This window comes from Ylistrum balloti, unplaced genomic scaffold, assembly GCF_031769215.1.
Source record: "Ylistrum balloti isolate Yb309-2 unplaced genomic scaffold, AGI_CSIRO_Ybal_v1 Utg370024, whole genome shotgun sequence".
NCBI classification, from domain to species: Eukaryota; Metazoa; Mollusca; class Bivalvia; order Pectinida; family Pectinidae; genus Ylistrum; species Ylistrum balloti.
This window is the reverse complement of record NW_026782090.1, coordinates 1,371,169-1,390,606: the sequence shown is the minus strand read 5'-3', so window position 1 is coordinate 1,390,606 and position 19,438 is coordinate 1,371,169. Positions and strand designations below refer to the sequence as shown.

General features: G+C 37.3%; 2 protein-coding genes across 2 annotated transcripts; one reads left to right on the top strand and one right to left on the bottom strand.

Annotated features, from left to right (window-relative positions):
• Positions 1-4,057: 4,057 nt before the first annotated feature.
• Positions 4,058-5,227, bottom strand: LOC132548705 (uncharacterized). Its single transcript, XM_060212583.1, has 2 exons — positions 5,213-5,227; positions 4,058-5,068 (listed from the first exon to the last, which is right to left on the bottom strand). Exons 1-2 carry the CDS (start codon positions 5,225-5,227, stop codon positions 4,058-4,060), a joined length of 1,026 nt encoding a protein of 341 aa, XP_060068566.1.
• A 1,117-nt stretch (positions 5,228-6,344) lies between these two features.
• On the top strand, positions 6,345-19,370 carry LOC132548675 (transmembrane protein 201-like). The gene is made up of 10 exons (XM_060212555.1): positions 6,345-6,415; positions 8,701-8,818; positions 10,531-10,701; positions 12,202-12,387; positions 13,093-13,358; positions 13,881-14,081; positions 14,352-14,563; positions 15,302-15,460; positions 15,973-16,383; positions 17,288-19,370. Exons 1-10 carry the CDS (start codon positions 6,345-6,347, stop codon positions 17,383-17,385), a joined length of 1,893 nt encoding a protein of 630 aa, XP_060068538.1. The 3' UTR covers positions 17,386-19,370.
• The last annotated feature ends 68 nt before the right edge of the window (positions 19,371-19,438 follow it).

Sequence of the window (19,438 nt, the reverse complement as noted above, 5' to 3'; positions counted from 1 at the left end):
CCCCACTGGATATACGTTTACCAGACACGCTTTCGCACATGAACGCCCATTGAAGTTTTGACCACATACAGATGTACATTTGGTTACCAAGGATTCCTCCCCGCCATGGTTTTGTCCAGGGGCCGAAGATTTCCTATCTTGAATAGTTGCCTTATGTTGGGAAGAATTGGCATCTATGTGCATTGCAGTGGCGTGATAAGTGTTCCCACAAGTGTCGCACTTCACTATGGCTTCGCAAGTTCTGTAATTGTGGTCCGTCGACAAACAACACTTGAAGCAAAATCCGTAATCCTTCAACAGTTTTCTCCTCTCGTTAAGGGTTAACTTCTGGAAGGATTTGCACTGGTTGAGGTTGTGTCTTGCATCGTGCAGCATACAACGGTTATTATAGTCATGGTTAGACTCAACATTCGCGTCAATGGCAGTCTTCTTGACTCGTACATTGTCTTTGCGGTATGGCGGCTCTCGTTTTTGTACATCCGTGGAGTTAACGTTGTTGCGGTTAGGAGCGCTAGAGGTACGTTGACTGGTTTGTTGATAAGTAAACCCGGGGTCGTTCCGTACGCGACTCATCTCATTGATAAATTCTACCAAGAACGCGAACGGCGGATAAGTCACTTGATTAGACGCGTTGTAGCTCGAGGCACGAGAAGTCCACTTCTCCTGTAGATTGAAGGGGAGCTTAGATATGATAGGTCGCATACCTGTAGATGAATCGAAAAAGCTCAGTGAACGACTGTACACGGGATCCTTCATCCTGGACAGTATTTCGGAAAGTAGATCAGCCAAATCATACAATCGAGCATTGTCTTTGGGTGTCAGTTGGGGGAATGCATCTATGCGGGCCTTCAAGGATGTCTCTAGAAGCACAGGACTTCCATATCGCTCATCTAAACGTTTCCAAACCATCTCAACGGCACGTGTAGGACAATTGGCATTCGCAGACCTTATACTAATCGCATGCTGTTTAGATTTGGGTCCCAGATATTTCAACAGCAAATCTAGTTCCTCCCTAGGATTTGTTCTCAGTTCTGCCTTGAGGATGTCGAAACTGATCTTCCAGGATTGATACGTCTCGGGCTTATCGTCGAATTCTATCAGCCGCAGAGGTAGCATTTCACGCTTCATCAGATAATTGGAAAATGCATTCATTTCGTTGGCAATTGGATCTCTCCCATGAACATTAAGTGCACTGGATACATCGGGGGGTATGTGAGTGACCTGAGGAGGTACTTGAGTGCTACAACTGGGTAATGGAGCAGCAGGCATGCTGGTACGTAATAAACTCGATATCAAGCTGGTAGGATTAGTTACCATAACAGAACACGGGGCAGTAGTAACCACAGTCTGAGGGATAGGTGCAGGATTTATCGTGTTACTAGAATATTGAACACCAGGTTCGAACTCAACAGTTTGATGTACATGTTCCTCACCCATAGGGGCTTTGTTCTGGTCAAATGCAGTAGGAATAGGGGATGAGATGGAATGACTAGGTTGCTGTATCGCTGTCGGTACATTCATTGTCGACACGATAGGTTTACCAATATCCGCGGGATGTGGACGAGCAGTGTGGATCGAATGGTCAGGTTGGGTATTGACCTGTATATTACCTGTAGTGTCTGGATTCATGGAATCAAAATACCGATTCATACTGTCGCTTCTGTTGACGTTATCCGAGCTACTTTTTCGGTCATCATACAACTCTTCCTTCATACCGGCATACTCTGCACTCGCGACTGCAGCCTCCTTTTCTACTTCCAGTAGTTCCATCTTGATGGAGAGTAGAGCAGCTTCTTGCTTCATAGCAGCTTCTTTCTGCGCGAAACGTAATCTAGCTTTAGCCCCATCCAGTTTGGCTCGTTGGCGACCTAATACCGTCGATGCTGAAGATCTTTTAGAACTTGACTTAGATGACCTTCTAGAACTTACAAGGGATGGTGTTAGTTTCTCAGATGAATGTTGGTCACAAAGTTCAGCTGTCGTGTATTCAAGCTGTTTTTTGAATTTCGAAACTTTATTCACGTAGACCTCTTTCAGAGATGCAAGGCTTGCCTGTTCGTTGGCACTTTCAGGGGTATTGTACTTGACCAGGAAGTTCAACAATTCAACACAAAGTTTATCGTAGCGATTATATGTTTCGGTTAAGCGTGAGTGTAAATCAGCAATGGCATCATGGGATGTTGGGACCACACATTCAATAATACTGTCAATTTCCCTAGCAATTTTGGTCAGTTTATTCAAATTATGATCCAAGCTTTCCCTGAAAAATGACTGGCCTCTTTCTGTCAGAGTATGTTGCCGTTTGGATGTTGAATCTATTTGTTCAGGATCGTCCTGGTTAATTTCGTCCCGTTGGTCCGAAAAAGACATGATGAAACTCTATAGTTCTCTGGGTCGAGCTGACCTTATAAATGTTCTACATTGCGTCCTCTGGACCGAGATGGTATTTCACTTTGTGTCTCTTGACTGAGTAGATTTATCATTTTGCGTCTCTAGACCGACTAGATTTTTCACTATCAAGCCTGTGATCGATGAAAATGAAAAACGCTTGAAGCATGTAGAAGTGTTGGCTTCGATTTTATTCCAGAAAAAGCAATACTTCAAGTATGTCGCTAACACGCAGAAGTCAAACGAAGTACAACATGTTGATCGATGTATGTATCTAGATCAGACTACGGATGTGAGCATGTATGTAGTGAAAAACTGAAAGAACAAAATGAACACTCATAAGTCACTTACCAAAATTTGGGCACACAACACGAGTAATTGGGAAAAATCTACTACGGCTCATATTTAGCAAAAACATAGAAAGAACACGAAATCGAGATGGGAGCAAATAGTGGGTCGATTCAGGATGAAAACATTATGGGGCGAAATGGGACAGTGGAAAAATTGGCAAATTGGTAATAAGTTCCAACTTGTGTAGCGTATCAAAGGCAGTGACTATTTTACAACAATTGGAAGAACATAATTCTTCAACTTGTATGGGACAATAAACTCACTCTTTGGGGGAATAGAGACGGTAAAATTCCTAGAATTGTACTGTGTGAATCGCTCAGCGACGTAAACACGTCCGACATCTTGAAACGTTCAGCATACGACACAGATAATGGAAATCCCCGCTACCAAATATAGACAGGAGTTCCGAGAAGGGGGATAACCCTGCTACACTAACATGACACTCCCCGTCTGATTTCTAATCACTCAAGTTCATGAAAAGTTTCACAAGATCTATAACTTAGATCGAAATACGAATCGAGTCAACAGCAACTAAACACTGAAAACACATAAATCAATATAGCTGAGTTCATAAGTTGACATTGCACAGTCTCTGCATCTAAATGTCACAACAGTTCGCATCACACTTGGCACTAATACACGAAAAAGTTATTCACAGGAATCAAGCAGCGGAATCACTTCCGAAATGGGTCGAATGAAAACACTAGGTTTTCCGTCTTTCACAACCCGGATCTCTAGTTTACGCACTAGTCCGTCATCACTCGGAAAGATTTTGGTAACAAGACCAGTCGGCCACGAAAGACGGGGACATATCTTGTCCCGGAGAAACACAACATCACCTACTTTATGATTAACAGTCTCTAAGTTCCACTTAGAACGAGCTTGTCGAGCAAACAGAAATTCCGATTTCCAGCGTTTCCAAAAGGTGTTCGCCATGACCTGGACCATTCGCCACTGAGCGGTACATATCCTTGATACTTAAGTCCTGCGGGACGATTATGTCGTCACTGGTCTTCTGAGTTAGTAACTTTCCTGGCGACAGCAAATGAGGCATCTCGCAATCCGAAGAAACAGCAACCAAAGGTCTAGAATTCATTATAGCAGCAACCTCGGCCATGAAAGTCGCTAGCACTTCATCTGTCAGCTGTCCATGTTTGACGTCAAGAAGCATCGCGTCGAGAATGCGTCGGGCTATTCCTATCATTCTCTCCCATACTCCGCCGAAATGAGATGCATGGGGAGGATTAAATCTCCAGATCATGTTGTTGGTGTCCAGGTAAGTTTTCACTTGAGGATCTCCCACGTTGATAGAGTGAATTCAAAGTTCATTGACCGCTCCTACAAAATTACTACCGCAATCTGAGCGGAACTCCGAAACTTCACCTCGGACGGCAATGAACCTCCGCATGGCGTTGATAAATGATGATGACGTCATCTCTGGGATGATCTCAATGTGGACTGCTCGGCTGTACAAACAAGTAAAGAGGACTGCCCATCGTTTCGAACTTGCGTTTCCGCCTCTTGTACGTTGAGTGATGATGTTCCAAGGACCGAATACATCAACACCAACCAGTGTGAATGGCGGTGAAGGAGTCAGGCGATCTACAGGCAGATCCGACATTTTCTGAGAGGAAAACTTCCCTCGTAGTCTGCGACATGTCACACAGTGATGTATCGTGAAAGCAATCAGACGTTTTGCTCCGGTTACCCAAAGTCCAGCATTACGAATTGCACCTTCGGTCATGTGGCGTCCTTGATGTTGTACCTGCAAGTGGTGATGTTGCACAAGGAGCTTGGCAATATGACTGCGACCTGGTATCAAGATGGGATTTTTCTCGGTCTCATGAAAGTCAACTCGGTTAATGCGTCCACCAACCCGCAGCAGTCCCTTCTCATCAAGGTGAGGATTCAAGCAAAGCACAGAGCTATCCTTAGGCAAAGACTTGAAAGAACGAAGCGCTTGAATTTCTTTACTGAAATAGGTCATCTGGAGCTCTTTGATGACGAAAAGCTCAACCTCGCGTCTGGTAAGATCATTCTGGATATTGAAACGACTCCTTAACCGAACTCGTATAGTACGGATAGCACGCACAAGGCTGTTCCAACTGGAGAAACGATTGAATCTAGATGTTCCCAGTGTAGTACGTATGTTAGTCTTCCACGAGTGAACATCAGGTCGTACTTCTTTGTCCGATTCTGGCTCCACCAAAGAATATTCGACATCAAGATCAGGGCTGATGTGATTGCGAAGGAAGGATGGTCCATTAAACCATAGACTGTCAGCAAACTGCTCTGGGGAGAAACCACGTGTCCCCTCATCGGCTGGATTCTCCTCCAGGTTAAAGAGACACGCTACTTTTGTCTTTCTTCACCCTCGCCAAAATACAGCCGACATTTTATGGCAGTGACCATGTATTCTATTCAGACTGCCGAAAGTTCAACAATTAGTTGGGCCTATTCTTTCTTTGTTAACCTGACATGTTAACATTTCGCTGAACTATGTCTGAGGACGCACGTCCACATAATTGTCCGGACGGAAACACAATGCCACGCTTCAAATTATATTTAAAAAAAATAATGTTATGGAATTTTATAAATAGCAATGTGCTAGAAATAGATAGCCTTAGGCGTGTCATAACATCTGATATTGTCAATGTTGTATAATGGATATGATAATAGTTATCTACGTCCCTGATATAATAGAGAGAAGAAAGGAAAGGGTAACAGAGTAAGGACTCAGTTAAGTCTAAACTAATATATTAATACACACAGTGCTTTTTTGTATTACGTTGGTTGTAAGAGTTCACAGTCCAAACGCGGTAACCATTAGGTCAATTATATGTCTAACTATAGATCGGCTGACCTAGAAAATAAGTTTACTGTCATAAGCCACTAGGATCTTACAAATCAGCATCATCTATACGGCGCGAAGTACGGCGCAGAAGAAATGTATATATTTAACCGAAGAAAACGCATCGAAAGAAAATATTTATATAAGTGAAGGTCCGGAGTTTGGTAAACTGATATTGAATCTGACATATGTAATAAGTGTGTTATTATACCGCGTATATTGTACTATGCTTAATATCACGCAACGAAATTTGGTCAAGCGTGAAATGTATAATTACCTATAATCACGTGTATTATTCTGTTTGTGATTTTAAACAGACATACGTCTCTGCTTTAAAGAAGAAAGTAAAGAGAATAGTAATATAGGAAAATAAAGTTTAGATAATATTCTATCGAATATTTAGCAATAATATATATTAAAGACAGGAAAGCAGGGTTAATCATGTTTATAATGATACCCCCTCCTAAGTATAACAGATGGAATAAATGAAAACAATATTGTGCCGGCTAGTTCAAAGACCAGTAGGCTTATTTTTGTGACCGCAGCAGCCGAAATTATATGAACAATACGGAGTAATTCTTTCATCTTTTGACCAACCGTTGGAATTCAAACTTTCGAGTAAACAATCGTTTGAAGTAACTTTGGTAATTTTTTATGTACACAATTAGAGTGACCTCCCTTCAAAAGATGATATTTCCGGAATCCCCCATGTGAGCCGGTGAGGCAAACAAATACTACTGCAACATTGATCAGCATGGTCTACATTCTACTTTTTGCAGTAGCTTCGTCTGTCGCCATATGTATTGTTTTATACAAGATTTTGAGGTTTGTTTCTTTGGTTGATTTAGTAAATTCCATCAGCATGATGATTTTCCCGCCGATTTGGCAATTCGATCATCCTTGGATTTTTCAAATGTGTACTGGAACTTCATCACGCTCTCATACTATTTCTGCAATCAGGAGTGCACTGTTATATATGGAACAGTTTTTCCTTTTGTGATTTATTGGTATCGCAGTGGATACCAAGCTGTGATACTAGCTTTCTCATTGAAATTGTGATCAAGCATGTCCAATTATAATTAATTTAGTCTGTCAGGTATGTAGCAAAGTCAGGATTAAGGGTTTTCTTCAACAACCAACCAGATCAGACGACGTCATTCCAAAATTGTTTTATTCACAGTACACGCATAGCTCTAGAAATCCCTAAAGATACAAATAACATACTACATTACATGGTAAAACTTGTCATAGAACACACCCAAAACAAACTCACATTTACATGCAACACACAGTGACATTCACATTCATGTTACTGACAATACATATTTTCTTACAGATACAAAACGAACAATATGTAGTTTATTACAAATATGCTGCACACTACTTTAATTTACATGGGACCTTAAATGACCTTGACCAAGATCTAAAACCTAATAGAGGATTATATATCATACTCGAAAAGATATTGCTCTCATTCAGATTGATCAGGTGAAAATATAAATTAAATCTGAAATAATCAAATTGCTTCTTTGCAATAGATAAATATTGATCTTTATGAATAATTGGTATAGATATAAACAATTTGCAATATAAATTCAAGACTTACCCAGTGTAGGCATGACGTACATTTAAGTAATGTTAGATGAGAAAACATGTCTTTACAGTTTGAATCCAAAACCAGAAGTTAAAAAGGAAAGAAAGGTTAGGCGGGAAAGGAAGATAGAATTGAACAGTGCATGTCAAAGGTCAAGTGGTCAGTCATTGTCCAGAACATGTACAATATGTAACCAACAATGGTATGCCTATTCAGGGCCTACTATATATATACATTTGACAAAATGAAAGTAACCATCGCTTACACGAATGAACATGAATAAATATGATAAATAAAACAATCACTTTTATTACAGGGTGCCACAGGTAGATGGTTAAAGGTTTTTCTTTTACACTTTAAATAATTGAAAGAAAATAAATGCCTGTGATCGACACTGAGAAAAGCTAATGCTAATGTGAAAGAACAGGTGGAGGGAGAAAAGGGGAATACACAGTCCTGCTGAATGCCCTAACCATTAACCATTTTTCCAGCTATATAATCCAGATCTTTACCAACTGAACCAAAGTATTAAGGTCTGTCAGCTGGTGAGACAGACCATATTTAACATGCCACACTGACCTGCTGCTTTTACACTACTCTCCATGGTTTTCATTAGATTTCCTAAATCTCAACCTTTTGTCTGGAGACTCTTGATAATACAACACATGGGATTTTGTTTGGTGCCAATGTTAAAAAAACAATAGAAAATACATAATCCCATTGAGACCCCCAGCATGATTTCTACATAGCTGAACTAACTGCCCACTGAGCCGAAGAAGCGTGCTTTATCAGCTGAATGACAGAGAACATCTATAACACTTTACACGAGCCACACAGACCTGCTCTTTTTACACTATAATGACATATAAGATACATATTCAGTCAAAGATACTTTTTTCTCCTTTCATAGCAGTTCCTTTTTTTGAACTGAAAAAAAAAATCTAAACAAAATCAATTGTCACTTGGTAAGAAAACACCTTTTTCTGGTTATGGGAGGTAATTTATTTCAGATTGAAATTCGTGTGTGCCAAGTGGCAGTTAAATCACGGAAATAAAGACAAATTTTATCCTTTTGGAAAAACTTCTCTGTTACACAATCAACTTATGATTGATAGATGATCTTTTATGAGATCAACATAAGATCATTGTGTTTTGATTCAAATCCACAAACAAGTGATCATTTATATACAAAGTAAAGGGTTTATGTAACAGAACTGAAGTAAAATTTAACACATGTAGAGGTACATTTCTTTGAGTGACAGTTGTTTGGTGCATATGAATGCTGATGGTTCTTTCAGCTCCTGGCACCACTGGCACACTCCTTTTAGAATACTGATTTTCTTTAGAGACGACACCAGTTTTAAAAATAGTTGATAAAAAGGAAAGAAATTTTACAAGACATAGTAAAACTAATTAAACACATTCATACTGTTCATTTGTAAATGGTTATTTAACAGTGTTATTGCAACTTAATAGACATTTATTTTTAAGATGTTTTTATTTTTGTCTTTTACAGACCAAAGTTTACTATAAAAGTTGAGTGTTGGTTTTGTCAGAAGATTACTGTGGTTCCATATGGAAACAAGAATTGTTGGGATTGTCCTGGCTGTGAACAGTACAATGGATTTAGTGAGGTTTGGATTTCTTTTACATTAGTGATATCAGAAAAGCATTTTAAATATGGAATGGAAGACTGCCATTTCTATGTTTGTGTTTTTTAGGTCATCTGACCCGAAGGGTCCGATGACCTATAGTCATCATGCTTCGTCCGTCGTCGTCCGCCGTGCGCCGTCCGTAAACTTTCCATTCAAACGACTTCTTCTCAATAATTGGAAGGCCCAGGCAACTAATATTTGGCCTGTAGCTTGCTTTGATGAAGCCCTACCAAGTTTGTTAAAAAGAATGACCTTGACCTTCATTCAAGGTCACAGGGGTCAAATGTCTTAAAATCTTCAAACGACTTCTTCTCAATAACTGGAGGGCCCAGGCAACTAATATTTAGCCTGTAGCTTGCTTTGATGAAACCCTACCAAGTTTGTTCAAATGAATGACCTTGACCTTCATTCAAGGTCACAGGGGTCAAATGTCTTTAAATCTTCAAAGGACTTCTTCTCAGTAATCAAAAGGCCCAGGCAACTAAAATAAGGCCTGTAGCATGCTGGGATGAAGGACTACCAAGTTTGTTCAAATGAATGACCTTGACCCACTTTAAAGGTCACAGGGGTCAAATATGTTAAAATCTTTAAACAACTTCTTCTCAATAACCAAAAGGCTCAGATTGCTGATATTGTGCCTGTGGCATGCTGGGATGAAGGGCTATCAAGTTTGTTTAAATGAATGACCTTGAACAACTTTCAAGGTCACAGGGGTCAAATATGTCAAAATCTTTAAATAACTTCTTCTCAAATACTAGAAGGCCTAGGGGGCTAATACTTGGCCCATAGCATGCTGGCATGGAGCCCTACAAAGTTTGTTCAAATAATGACCTTGGCCCACTTTCAAGGTCACAGGGGTCAAATATGTTAAAATATACAAAGGACTTCATCTCAATAAGCAAAAGTCTATGAGTGCCGATATTGGGTCTGTAGCATGCTGGGAGGAAAGGCTACCAAGTTTATTTAAATGAATGACCTTGAACAACTTTCAAGGTAGCAGGGGTCAAATATGTCAAAATCTTTAAATAACTTCTTCTCAAATACTAGAAGGCCTAGGGGGCTAATACTTGGCCCATAGCATGCTGGCATGGAGCCCTACAAAGTTTGTTCAAATGAATGACCTTGGCCCACTTTCAAGGTCACAGGGGTCAAATATGTTAAAATATACAAAGGACTTCATCTCAATAAGCAAAAGTCTATGAGTGCCGATATTGGGTCTGTAGCATGCTGGGAGGAAAGGCTACCAAGTTTATTCAAATGAATGACCTCAACCCACTTTCAAGGTCACAGGGGTCAAATATGTTAAAATATACAAACGACTTCTTCTCAACAAGCAAAAGTCCATGAGTGCTGATATTGGGCCTTTAAGATGCTTGGAGGAGAGGCTACCAAGTTTGTTCAAATGAATGACCTCAACCCACTTTCTAGGTTTGGCTTGCTTTTTGTCAGATGACCGTTAAGGCCCATGGGCCTCTTGTTTAAAAGAGTCAAATGAACTTAACCACTTGGAATATAGTCTCAAAGTTTGTTCCTTTTAGATGTTTTGAGTCTGTTCTTAAATCTATTTGATAGCAGCTGTTTTACGATTTCTCAAAACTAGCACCATCTTACAATATATATACAAGAGATAGAACATGTTTTGTTATACATGTAATTGACGTTAATAATTGAAATCTTTTGATACATTTCAGGATGGCCACTATAACAAGCCCATTCCAGCTCAGTACAGTGAGAGTATGAACTACCCTGTTAACTGCAAGACTGAGGAATTTATCAGCAAAGACTCTCTTTTGTGTGATGAATGTAATCAAAACCAGCTCCTGAAGGTTCGACAGCTGGCTGCATTTGTGCCATTTAATGAGGTAGGTGATAGGATAGTATATGGCAGGAAATGTAAAAATGAAAAAATGTATTAAACAAGGCTGAAACAGATATTGATGAATGATATGATCCTACCCAGATACATAGCTATCGAAATCCCCAAACTGTGGAGTTTTGTTACCGATTTTAGTTTCAAACTGTACACAGAATAAATCCTGTATGTGTAGAGCACCTTCAGCTGTGTCTCTCTTATAATGCTACATCTGGAACATGACAAAGTCATCCATGGCTTGTTAGCTTTCTGCAGAGATGTGAAAATGACAGTTTCATGTTATATAAATATCTAGAAAATGCAACGAGTTAATTTTATAGGGTTTTTGATATTTTTAGGCTATGAAATGAGATGTTTTCACGAAAGAAATATAATTTTTAGGTCACCTCGAAACCTGAGACAAGGTATCACGGTGGCCTATTCTAATCACCTTCATCCAGCGTCTTGCATTTAACATTTTCAACTTCTTTTCAAAATCTCCAGATGCAATTTCAATTAGATTTTGCAGAAATCTTCCCTGGCCTAAGATGAACCAAAATTGTGAATTTTACAGTCCCCACCTTCCATGGGGCCTAAGGGGAACAGCCAAAAGGGGTCAAATTGACTTGGATTTCAAAAACCATTTTCTCATATCTATGTTAGGCACAGCTCCGTAAATAAATCTTTTGATATTAATCAATAGTCTTCTGACAATTTGTCTGAAATTCAAACAAATATAAAAGTTTCTTTATTACAGTTTCTTAAAACACAAATTTGATCAGAGCATTTCCAAAGTGCAATAACAGTGAAAACAATTAAAATGAATGTAGATATTCAATATTATAAAAATTAATGGCAAAACACCTACATTCACAAGGTACGCCAGTCACCTGTAAGTCCAGAATGGGTACTGACAAAAACGGCCTAAGACACAAAGAAATGCACAAAACTGACCTATAGAACCAACCAATCAAAACACATAGGCAATAGAGCTAACCAATGAAAAAACACATAATCTTACATATTTGACCAAATGACAACCACACCCTAGGACATCAATGCCACTAAACATTACTTACGAGCACAAGCACACGCCTGTAAGCATGACATCACAACATGGGACAATACACTGGCATGTTTTTTCATATCAGCAATTGATTACATTTAGATGAAAATTAATGAAATAATTCTCTCTAGCCAAGCGGTAAATTGCAGCTAGTATTTATCAGTAGTACAGCTGGCTCATTAGCATTACTTTTGGATTCTGAAGGCTAGTAATGGTTAACTTTCGTACCAGGTACAGGTCAGATTGCAAAGAAAGAGTAAGATTCGATTCCCTTTGATGTACAAAACATTATGACATTGACTGTTTGTCCATTTGGGTTTTTCTAGTTTCCTTACACTGCACTGTCGTGTGCTTGATACTCATAGTCCAACAATTGATCCAAGCTGTCACTATTTTTCTTATGCTATTGTTTTTGAATATTTGATTGTTTTTGGGATTCAACAGAACAAATTTGACGAGGAAGTAGAAGCGTTTGAACAGCACCTGGAGCATGTTTACCGATTGTGTGATGTATGTCAGGGCACCGTCAACATGGAGCTGGATAAACAAGATCATGTCCTTAGAACAGTTCTGGACCAAGTCACTGCTGCCAATATGTCCAAGTCCTCGGACAAGTCATTTGAGGAAAAAGTATGTATTTTTGTTATCAGATTATGAATGTAACATGGAAATCCATATGATAAAGGAAGACAAGGTTTTGTCCTGTTCAGTCCTCAAACTTCCAATTGTTTTGCTATGAAAAACTACTGATTTTACACAGCATAAATGAAGGTTTTGAGAAATGAACAAACTGTCTTTTCTTCATCATCTTTGTTCTTCTGTTTTAGATTCTGTTCAAAAAACACAATCTTGTTACATCTTACAGTGTATAATTAATTATACCTCGCTATGAATTAGGAAGACACAGTATATTGGTCAGTCATATGTCCATCATAGGAAGACATGTCTGTCAGTATATTGGTCAGTCATATGTCTATCATAGGAAGACATGTCTGTACAGTCTATTGGTCAGTCATATGTCTATCATGCTCTGTTTCAGTCATATGTCTATCATGCTCTGTTTCTCTACCAGTATTGCTCTTCCTCACAATGTTATCCAAACACTTCCACTTTTTTAAAAGGGCTATAGCTTCCAGTTCCCATGTTTTTGTGAGCATATTGGTCGAAGTGAATTTTAGTAAAAAATCAGTTATAAGGACAATTTAAATTTGATTTTGACCTTTCTGCTGACCTTTCCAAACTGGTCTGCAGTATATTATTCCAAATAATTATCTTTGTCTTTCAAACTAAATTAACTTTCATGTTATAGAAATAACTTTTTTATTATTTTACCAGGTGTCTCCCCGAGCCAAAGTTACGGCCTTTCTCCACAGAAACCCTGGTATCCCTGTTTCTGTTGTCATGACTACAGTGTCAACTGTGTGTGCCCTGACACTGTGTCTTATCCATTGTCACATCCTGCAGCAACATTTACAGACAACATGGCTACCAATGTCATATTTCATTCCTTTCATACATTCAGCTCTGACAAAGCTGGACATCATTGGAGGCTTAGGAATTCTGTCCTGTTTCTTGGCCAAATTTGTTATTGGTAAAAACAGGTAAAGGTTTCTCATGAAACAGAAATTAATGAACAGAATTTTTTCAACTATACTGCTTTATTGTGATTATTTTTATCAGAAGAATATTGTTGTACATGCAACTATTTGATAGTTGTACATGAATTGAACACATACATGCTATTTACTTGATTTTTCATAACACATGCATGTTATTTAATTGAATTTTCATAACACATACATGTTATTTAATTGAATTTTCATAACACATACATGTTATTTAATTGAATTTTCATAACACATACATGTTATTTAATTGATTTTTCATAACACATACATGTTATTTAATTGAATTTTCATAACACATACATGTTATTTAATTGATTTTTCATTGTATGAATTAATCTGCCTCTCTGAAATACTTGTAAATGCCATCAAAGTATATTACCTCTTCTTATTGGTTAATTTTCAAGACCCAACAACAAAGATAATAGAAAGTTTCGGGCGAGTGTTTCCTTACAACAGTTTGTTATGTTGATCATTTCTGTTGTACATTATTTCCAGATTACATGTACTGGATGCTGTGAACATTCCACTGTGGATACTAACTCTGATAGTGGACAGTCATGTTGGCCAGATCCTCTCTGGTCAAGATTGGGCACCAGTTGTAAGCTGTGTCCATCATGTTCTGAATACAATCACTGGAATCTCGTGTCTTCTGGTTTCCAGGAAGTGTAGATCACAGCCAAACATAAGTATGAAAAGGTATGACAGATAACAGTGCTGAGATAGTTACCATGTAGGTAGATTATCCCACACAGAAGTCTTGTGAATTGCTTGATTATTATTTTACATGTTTTTGTGAAGTTTCGATGTAATTGTTTAATTTTCAATGTCCCATTTATCGTAGGGGATAGACGAGGTGGGTGGGTTGATATTGCAATATACAGAAAGGGGTTTAGGTCTTTGTAGTTAGGTGATGTTGGACCTCTGAAATTGTATGGCAAAGTTGATGACAAATCTTATTTCATGCAGATTATCATTGGACAATAGCCGTTCATCTCGAGGGTCAGACAGTACATTGACTGATAGCAGCCCCTTACAGTCTGTGAGTGAAGCAGCCTATAGACATGTATATGACCATCAGAACACAGTCAGCCAACAGAAGAGTGACAGACTGGATGATGCATTGTCAGATTTAGGATCATTCTCCATCGGTTCAGCCAGCTTGAAAAGATCTCCGTCGGGTATATTGTTGTCTTTACATATTCATTTTCAAAGATGTGAAAAATCACCTGCAAGGAAAGGTACAGCATGCAAATCTGTCGTGATTCCTCGGTATTTTTGTTTCTGTACAGTTTATTTGAAATATCACCATACATTAAAGATTAATGATTTTATACATCTACATACGTACCATGGCTTGTGTGTTTCCCTAAATTGATTCTCAAGCTTATCAGCTGCATGTGCCTCTGATGTCAATATAGATGTGTCACTACGTGCTATTTAGGAACCACTGTCAGAATGAATTGGGAGCAATTTGAATTTGTTAATTAAATGGTTATTACAATTAGTGATAGATATAGGCATGAAATGATGTCAAGGGAGGTAAATCAGATGCTGTATAATGGAAAGTGAAAGGAAAGACAATGTGGCCTGTTTTCTGGAGAAGTTTGTTTATGAAACAAGGACAGACTTATTGATTCTATTTCATTATCTGACCACTCTTGTATAACTCTTTCAAGGCTGGTCTTAATGTTCATAGGTCCATCCAGATCTATGCTTTGTGTTCCATCTTAAGTTCTAATGAACCATTTTGTCTGCTGAAAGGAAGACCCTGGAAAGGAGTGTAAAGTGATATCAAGGGATGTAGATAAAAAAGGTTGTCAGCTGGTGAAACAAATATTTCTGTAACATTAACCTAGTGTGAAAATTTCTACTATTGAAATATGTCCTGTTTTTAACCCAGTAATCTTGACATGCAGGTGTGTTTGGCTGCTCTTCCTTTACTTCTGGTCAACCAGTGTCCAAGACTGGGTTCTCCTTTGGTCAAGCCTTACAAGAAAAACATAACCGCCCACTGATCAGCCCTGCCAAACTGCAAGTCAATAATTCTGGAGCATGGTTGACCCAAAATAGAGCAGGTAAGAAATGGTGTTTCTTATTATATACAGACATATGTACGCTGCATCTGTCTTTGATTTCTAGTAATTTTAGCCATTTTTTTTTTGGTTTTCTATCTAAAGATATAAGCATGTAAATTTTGTACTGTCCAAATTAGGTTTTTTAATAATAATCTTTTATTTACCTGTGATTTCTGTTCTACTGTAATGCTAGTCTGAATTATTCTGACGTTCTATGGACTATATTTGTCTGTAGTCGATGATCGTCAGAACATCCAGCCTTATATAAAGTGAGGGAAATACGACCTGCCCCTATGAAAGTCATATTTGTCATCAATAATTTTGTAGGCAAAATATTTCAGTTCTTTGTTAAGACTTGAACCAAAAAATTGATCATGAAGAGACATTTAACAGGGATGTTCTTTCTGTATTTGTAAAAGAATTACAACTTGGTAAACCAACTTCATATGCACACACATCCAGTTTTTAAAGATGTTAATGACTTTAATTCTTTCTAAATATTTCTTTTACAGATAATCCCTTCTTACAGGATAAAAGAGAAACCTCCATGTTTAAGGTTGATAGTAGGACTAATAATTTTTCAATGGGGCACAACAATCAGACACCAAATATATTTTCAGATAAGGCTTCATTTTTCAATGATAATACTTCCTTCAAGGGAGATAACCAAAGTGTGTTTGACGATAGAGGGTCATGCTATAGTGGAAATTTTGTTTCATCTGCATCAAAATCACATTTAAGTGATCATGGTACAACAGTTACTGGACGTTTCTCCTCTTGCAACGATACTGCAAGAAAAAGCTGGAGTGTGCGTAACCATGTCATCAACAAAATGGACGAATTCCATGACAAGGAAAGTCGTTCGACAGCATCATCATTTTGTCCTGTGGACAGTACCACAAAAGTAGAGGCAAAGGCCACAGGTGAGGAATAAGTATGAGGACAGGGTTTTATGTAGAAGTCGCTGAAAGAACTAGGAAGAGTTAAAGAATAGGTCTTTTGGATGCAAGCATGTACTATTTTTCAACAGCAGTAGGCCTGCTCATAGTAAAGATTGCACACTTGAATGATGTCATGGCAGAAAACAAGATTGGTTGTTGGCCGATGAATGAACCAAATTAAACTTAAAAAATTCAAGTCTTTGGCCAATATCTGTTATGTAAAATATATGAAGATTCTATACCAGGATAAAAACTGGTAGATTTTAACAGGAACTGTTTTCCTTTCATCGTTATCAAAGAGATGATAAATCTATGAGACTGGTAAGCTCTAAGGGATTACCCCTGGATATTGTAGGCATCAGAAACAACTTATGAATTATAGTTAATATATTGTAGTCTTAGTATCAGTAAGCTACAAACTGCATTGTTAAATATGGTCGGTTTTTATTGACATACTAGAGAGGAGTAGTTTTATTTGGTATTTTTAGAGTGTGATTATTTTCCAATTGTTGATTATCTAGAATTGTGCTTGAAATCCAGTCAACCTTTACCTTTTCTTCCAAAATAGGAAAGTGTTCCCTGTACATGTATATACTTACCGGTATTTGAATCACAGGATTCATTGGTAACTATTTCATGTGTTGGGAGTATTGATGGTAGTGCACTGCAAAAAAAAAATATATATATATACTGTACATATATGTGTTGATCTGTTAAATAATAACTTAAATTGAAGGCAATTGCCAATTTTTTTTCAGTTATTTTAGATCACTCCTTTTATATCAATACAAACTGTATTTCTTTATTGGTTATCTATTACTTTCTGAATCAAATCTATTTTTAGAGTTTCTAAAATTAATATAATTTTCTTTGTTTTATCAAACAGGTTTTTGGAGATCCTCAGGATTTATTGGTTTCGTGCTAGGTGCCAGTTTTGTGATAAATGTTTTCCTAACCTACAACAGCTGGAATAGGTCTTCCTGAGCACCAATTTGGACCCAACACAAAATGAGCTTGTATGATATTAAACAAACTCCCTCACACTTATGCTGGTTCACTAGGAATTTGAGTCATATTTTTTTTTTTTAAATTATAAATTTTTATGGAGTCTAATTTTAGTGGTTTTCCAAAAAATCATGATTTTATAACCATTTGATTTCGTTGATAAATATAGCTCAATAATTGTCCTTACACTAACTATATCATTTCATGGACATGTGAATTTGTGGATTTAGAATTCCTATGAAATCAATGCAAATAAATCGCCCACGAATGTTAACTATTTCACAGTATGTGGGCCCTCCAAGTGTTATGTTAATTTCATCATTTGAATTATGTATTTATGTTCTAGTCATATTTACTAGTACATGTACTCCTGAAACAGATATCAAGTGTTTCAGTACTGAGTTAATGTACTGTGCAAATCTTAATATTTACATTTGCTCTGCTTTGAATTGTACTATAAACCTTATCCTATAGATGTGAATTTTTTGTCTGTTAACGACTATGATACCACTAGATAAATTCAACATCGCATATTTATGAACTGGAGGGAAATGAATTCAATGACAGAAGCTGTAGAAGTATTTTATCATTATAAAGAAAAATAACTTGTGTTTGAGAGAGGCAGCATCCTAGCTTGTGTTCGAGACACAAAATGCTAACATGTGTTTGAAACACAAAATGCTAAAATGTGTTTGAGACAGAGAAACCTTACTTGTGTTTAAGAGGTAGCATGCTAACTTGTGTTTGAAAGAGGCAGTGTGCTAACTAGTGTTTGAAACACAGAATACGAACTTGTGTTTGAGACACAATATGCTAATATGTTTGAGAGGTAGAGTGCTAACTTGTGTTTGCATGGCAGGGTCCTAACTTGTGTTTAAAAGGCAGTGTGCTAGCTTTTGTTTGAGAGCTCTTTGCTAACTTGCGTTTGACAGAGGCAGCATGCAAACGTGTATTGAAAGAGACAGTGTTATTACTTGTGCTAAAAGAGTTGTGTGTGTGGAGTAATTGTAGCATTTCAGATGTGTGCAAGATTTTTATTTTCAATTGACTTGATTTTATAAACAAATTATGTATATTAAGACAAAATGGATCAGTAACGAAAGATCCATTTCTTAATACAAATATTTTTGATATACATCTACACATGCAATGTATACAGTTGTGAAATGTGTTCTGGAAGTGTGTATCCGAACAAAACTTCCTATTGAACTTTTTATGATTTTGTTAAAATTAGTTCAATTATGCTTTTGAATTCACACCAAAATGACTGGAAACATATATAATTCATTATAAATGACAAAAAAATTTATCATTCTGCGGAGTTGGCTGGAAAATCGGAGCCTTTTCTCAATATCATTCTCTCTGCAGAATTGTATTTTCTCAAGAATTGGCAGAGTCACATTAAAATCTCTTTACAAACATAATATGATAAATGATACCATGTTCTTAAACAAGAACCCTGAATACCTTGTAGGATATAAAGAGTAGTTTCTCAGCAACATAACATTTACAGGTAATTTGACTCAGAAAGGCTTAACAATACACAATCTTATATATAGTCTGTCAAAGCTTGTGTATCACTGCTCTTCCTATCAACTTTGTAATTGTTTCAATTCTAAAACCAATCGGCAAGCTATAGATTATCAACTTTTGATTTTGCCATGAAAATATCTGTTGTTAAATAAATCACTGTGAAGATTGTAAGTTTCATGATCTTGCAGTCAATACTAGAGGTTGTTTCAGAGGAGAACAAAATGGTACTTGTGATATATTTCAGTATTAAAGACATATTGTGATATTTTTCTGTATAACCTGATTATGGGTACATTTGTTTGTATATTAATGGTTTAATTTATTACTTTTGACGGTTTTATTTTTGAGCTGTTCTTTTTTTCATTACTTCTGAAGATTGAGTAAAAACCACTAAAAGATACTTTAACAATGAAATAAGTAGAGATATATGATGTGCTACATAACTTTTGTGTTTCTACATTAGAATCCTGTGTAGACTTTAAGTTTTTGACTATCATAG

Bases quoted from the DNA above. Each gene is read 5' to 3' on its own strand.
- LOC132548675 (XM_060212555.1), top strand. From the start codon at position 6,345: ATGGTCTACATTCTACTTTTTGCAGTAGCTTCGTCTGTCGCCATATGT. The intron at 6,416-8,700 runs GTTTGTTTCTTT...TGTCTTTTACAG, and splicing joins GTTTTATACAAGATTTTGAG to ACCAAAGTTTACTATAAAAG. The intron at 15,461-15,972 runs GTAAGAAATGGT...TTTCTTTTACAG, and splicing joins GTTGACCCAAAATAGAGCAG to ATAATCCCTTCTTACAGGAT.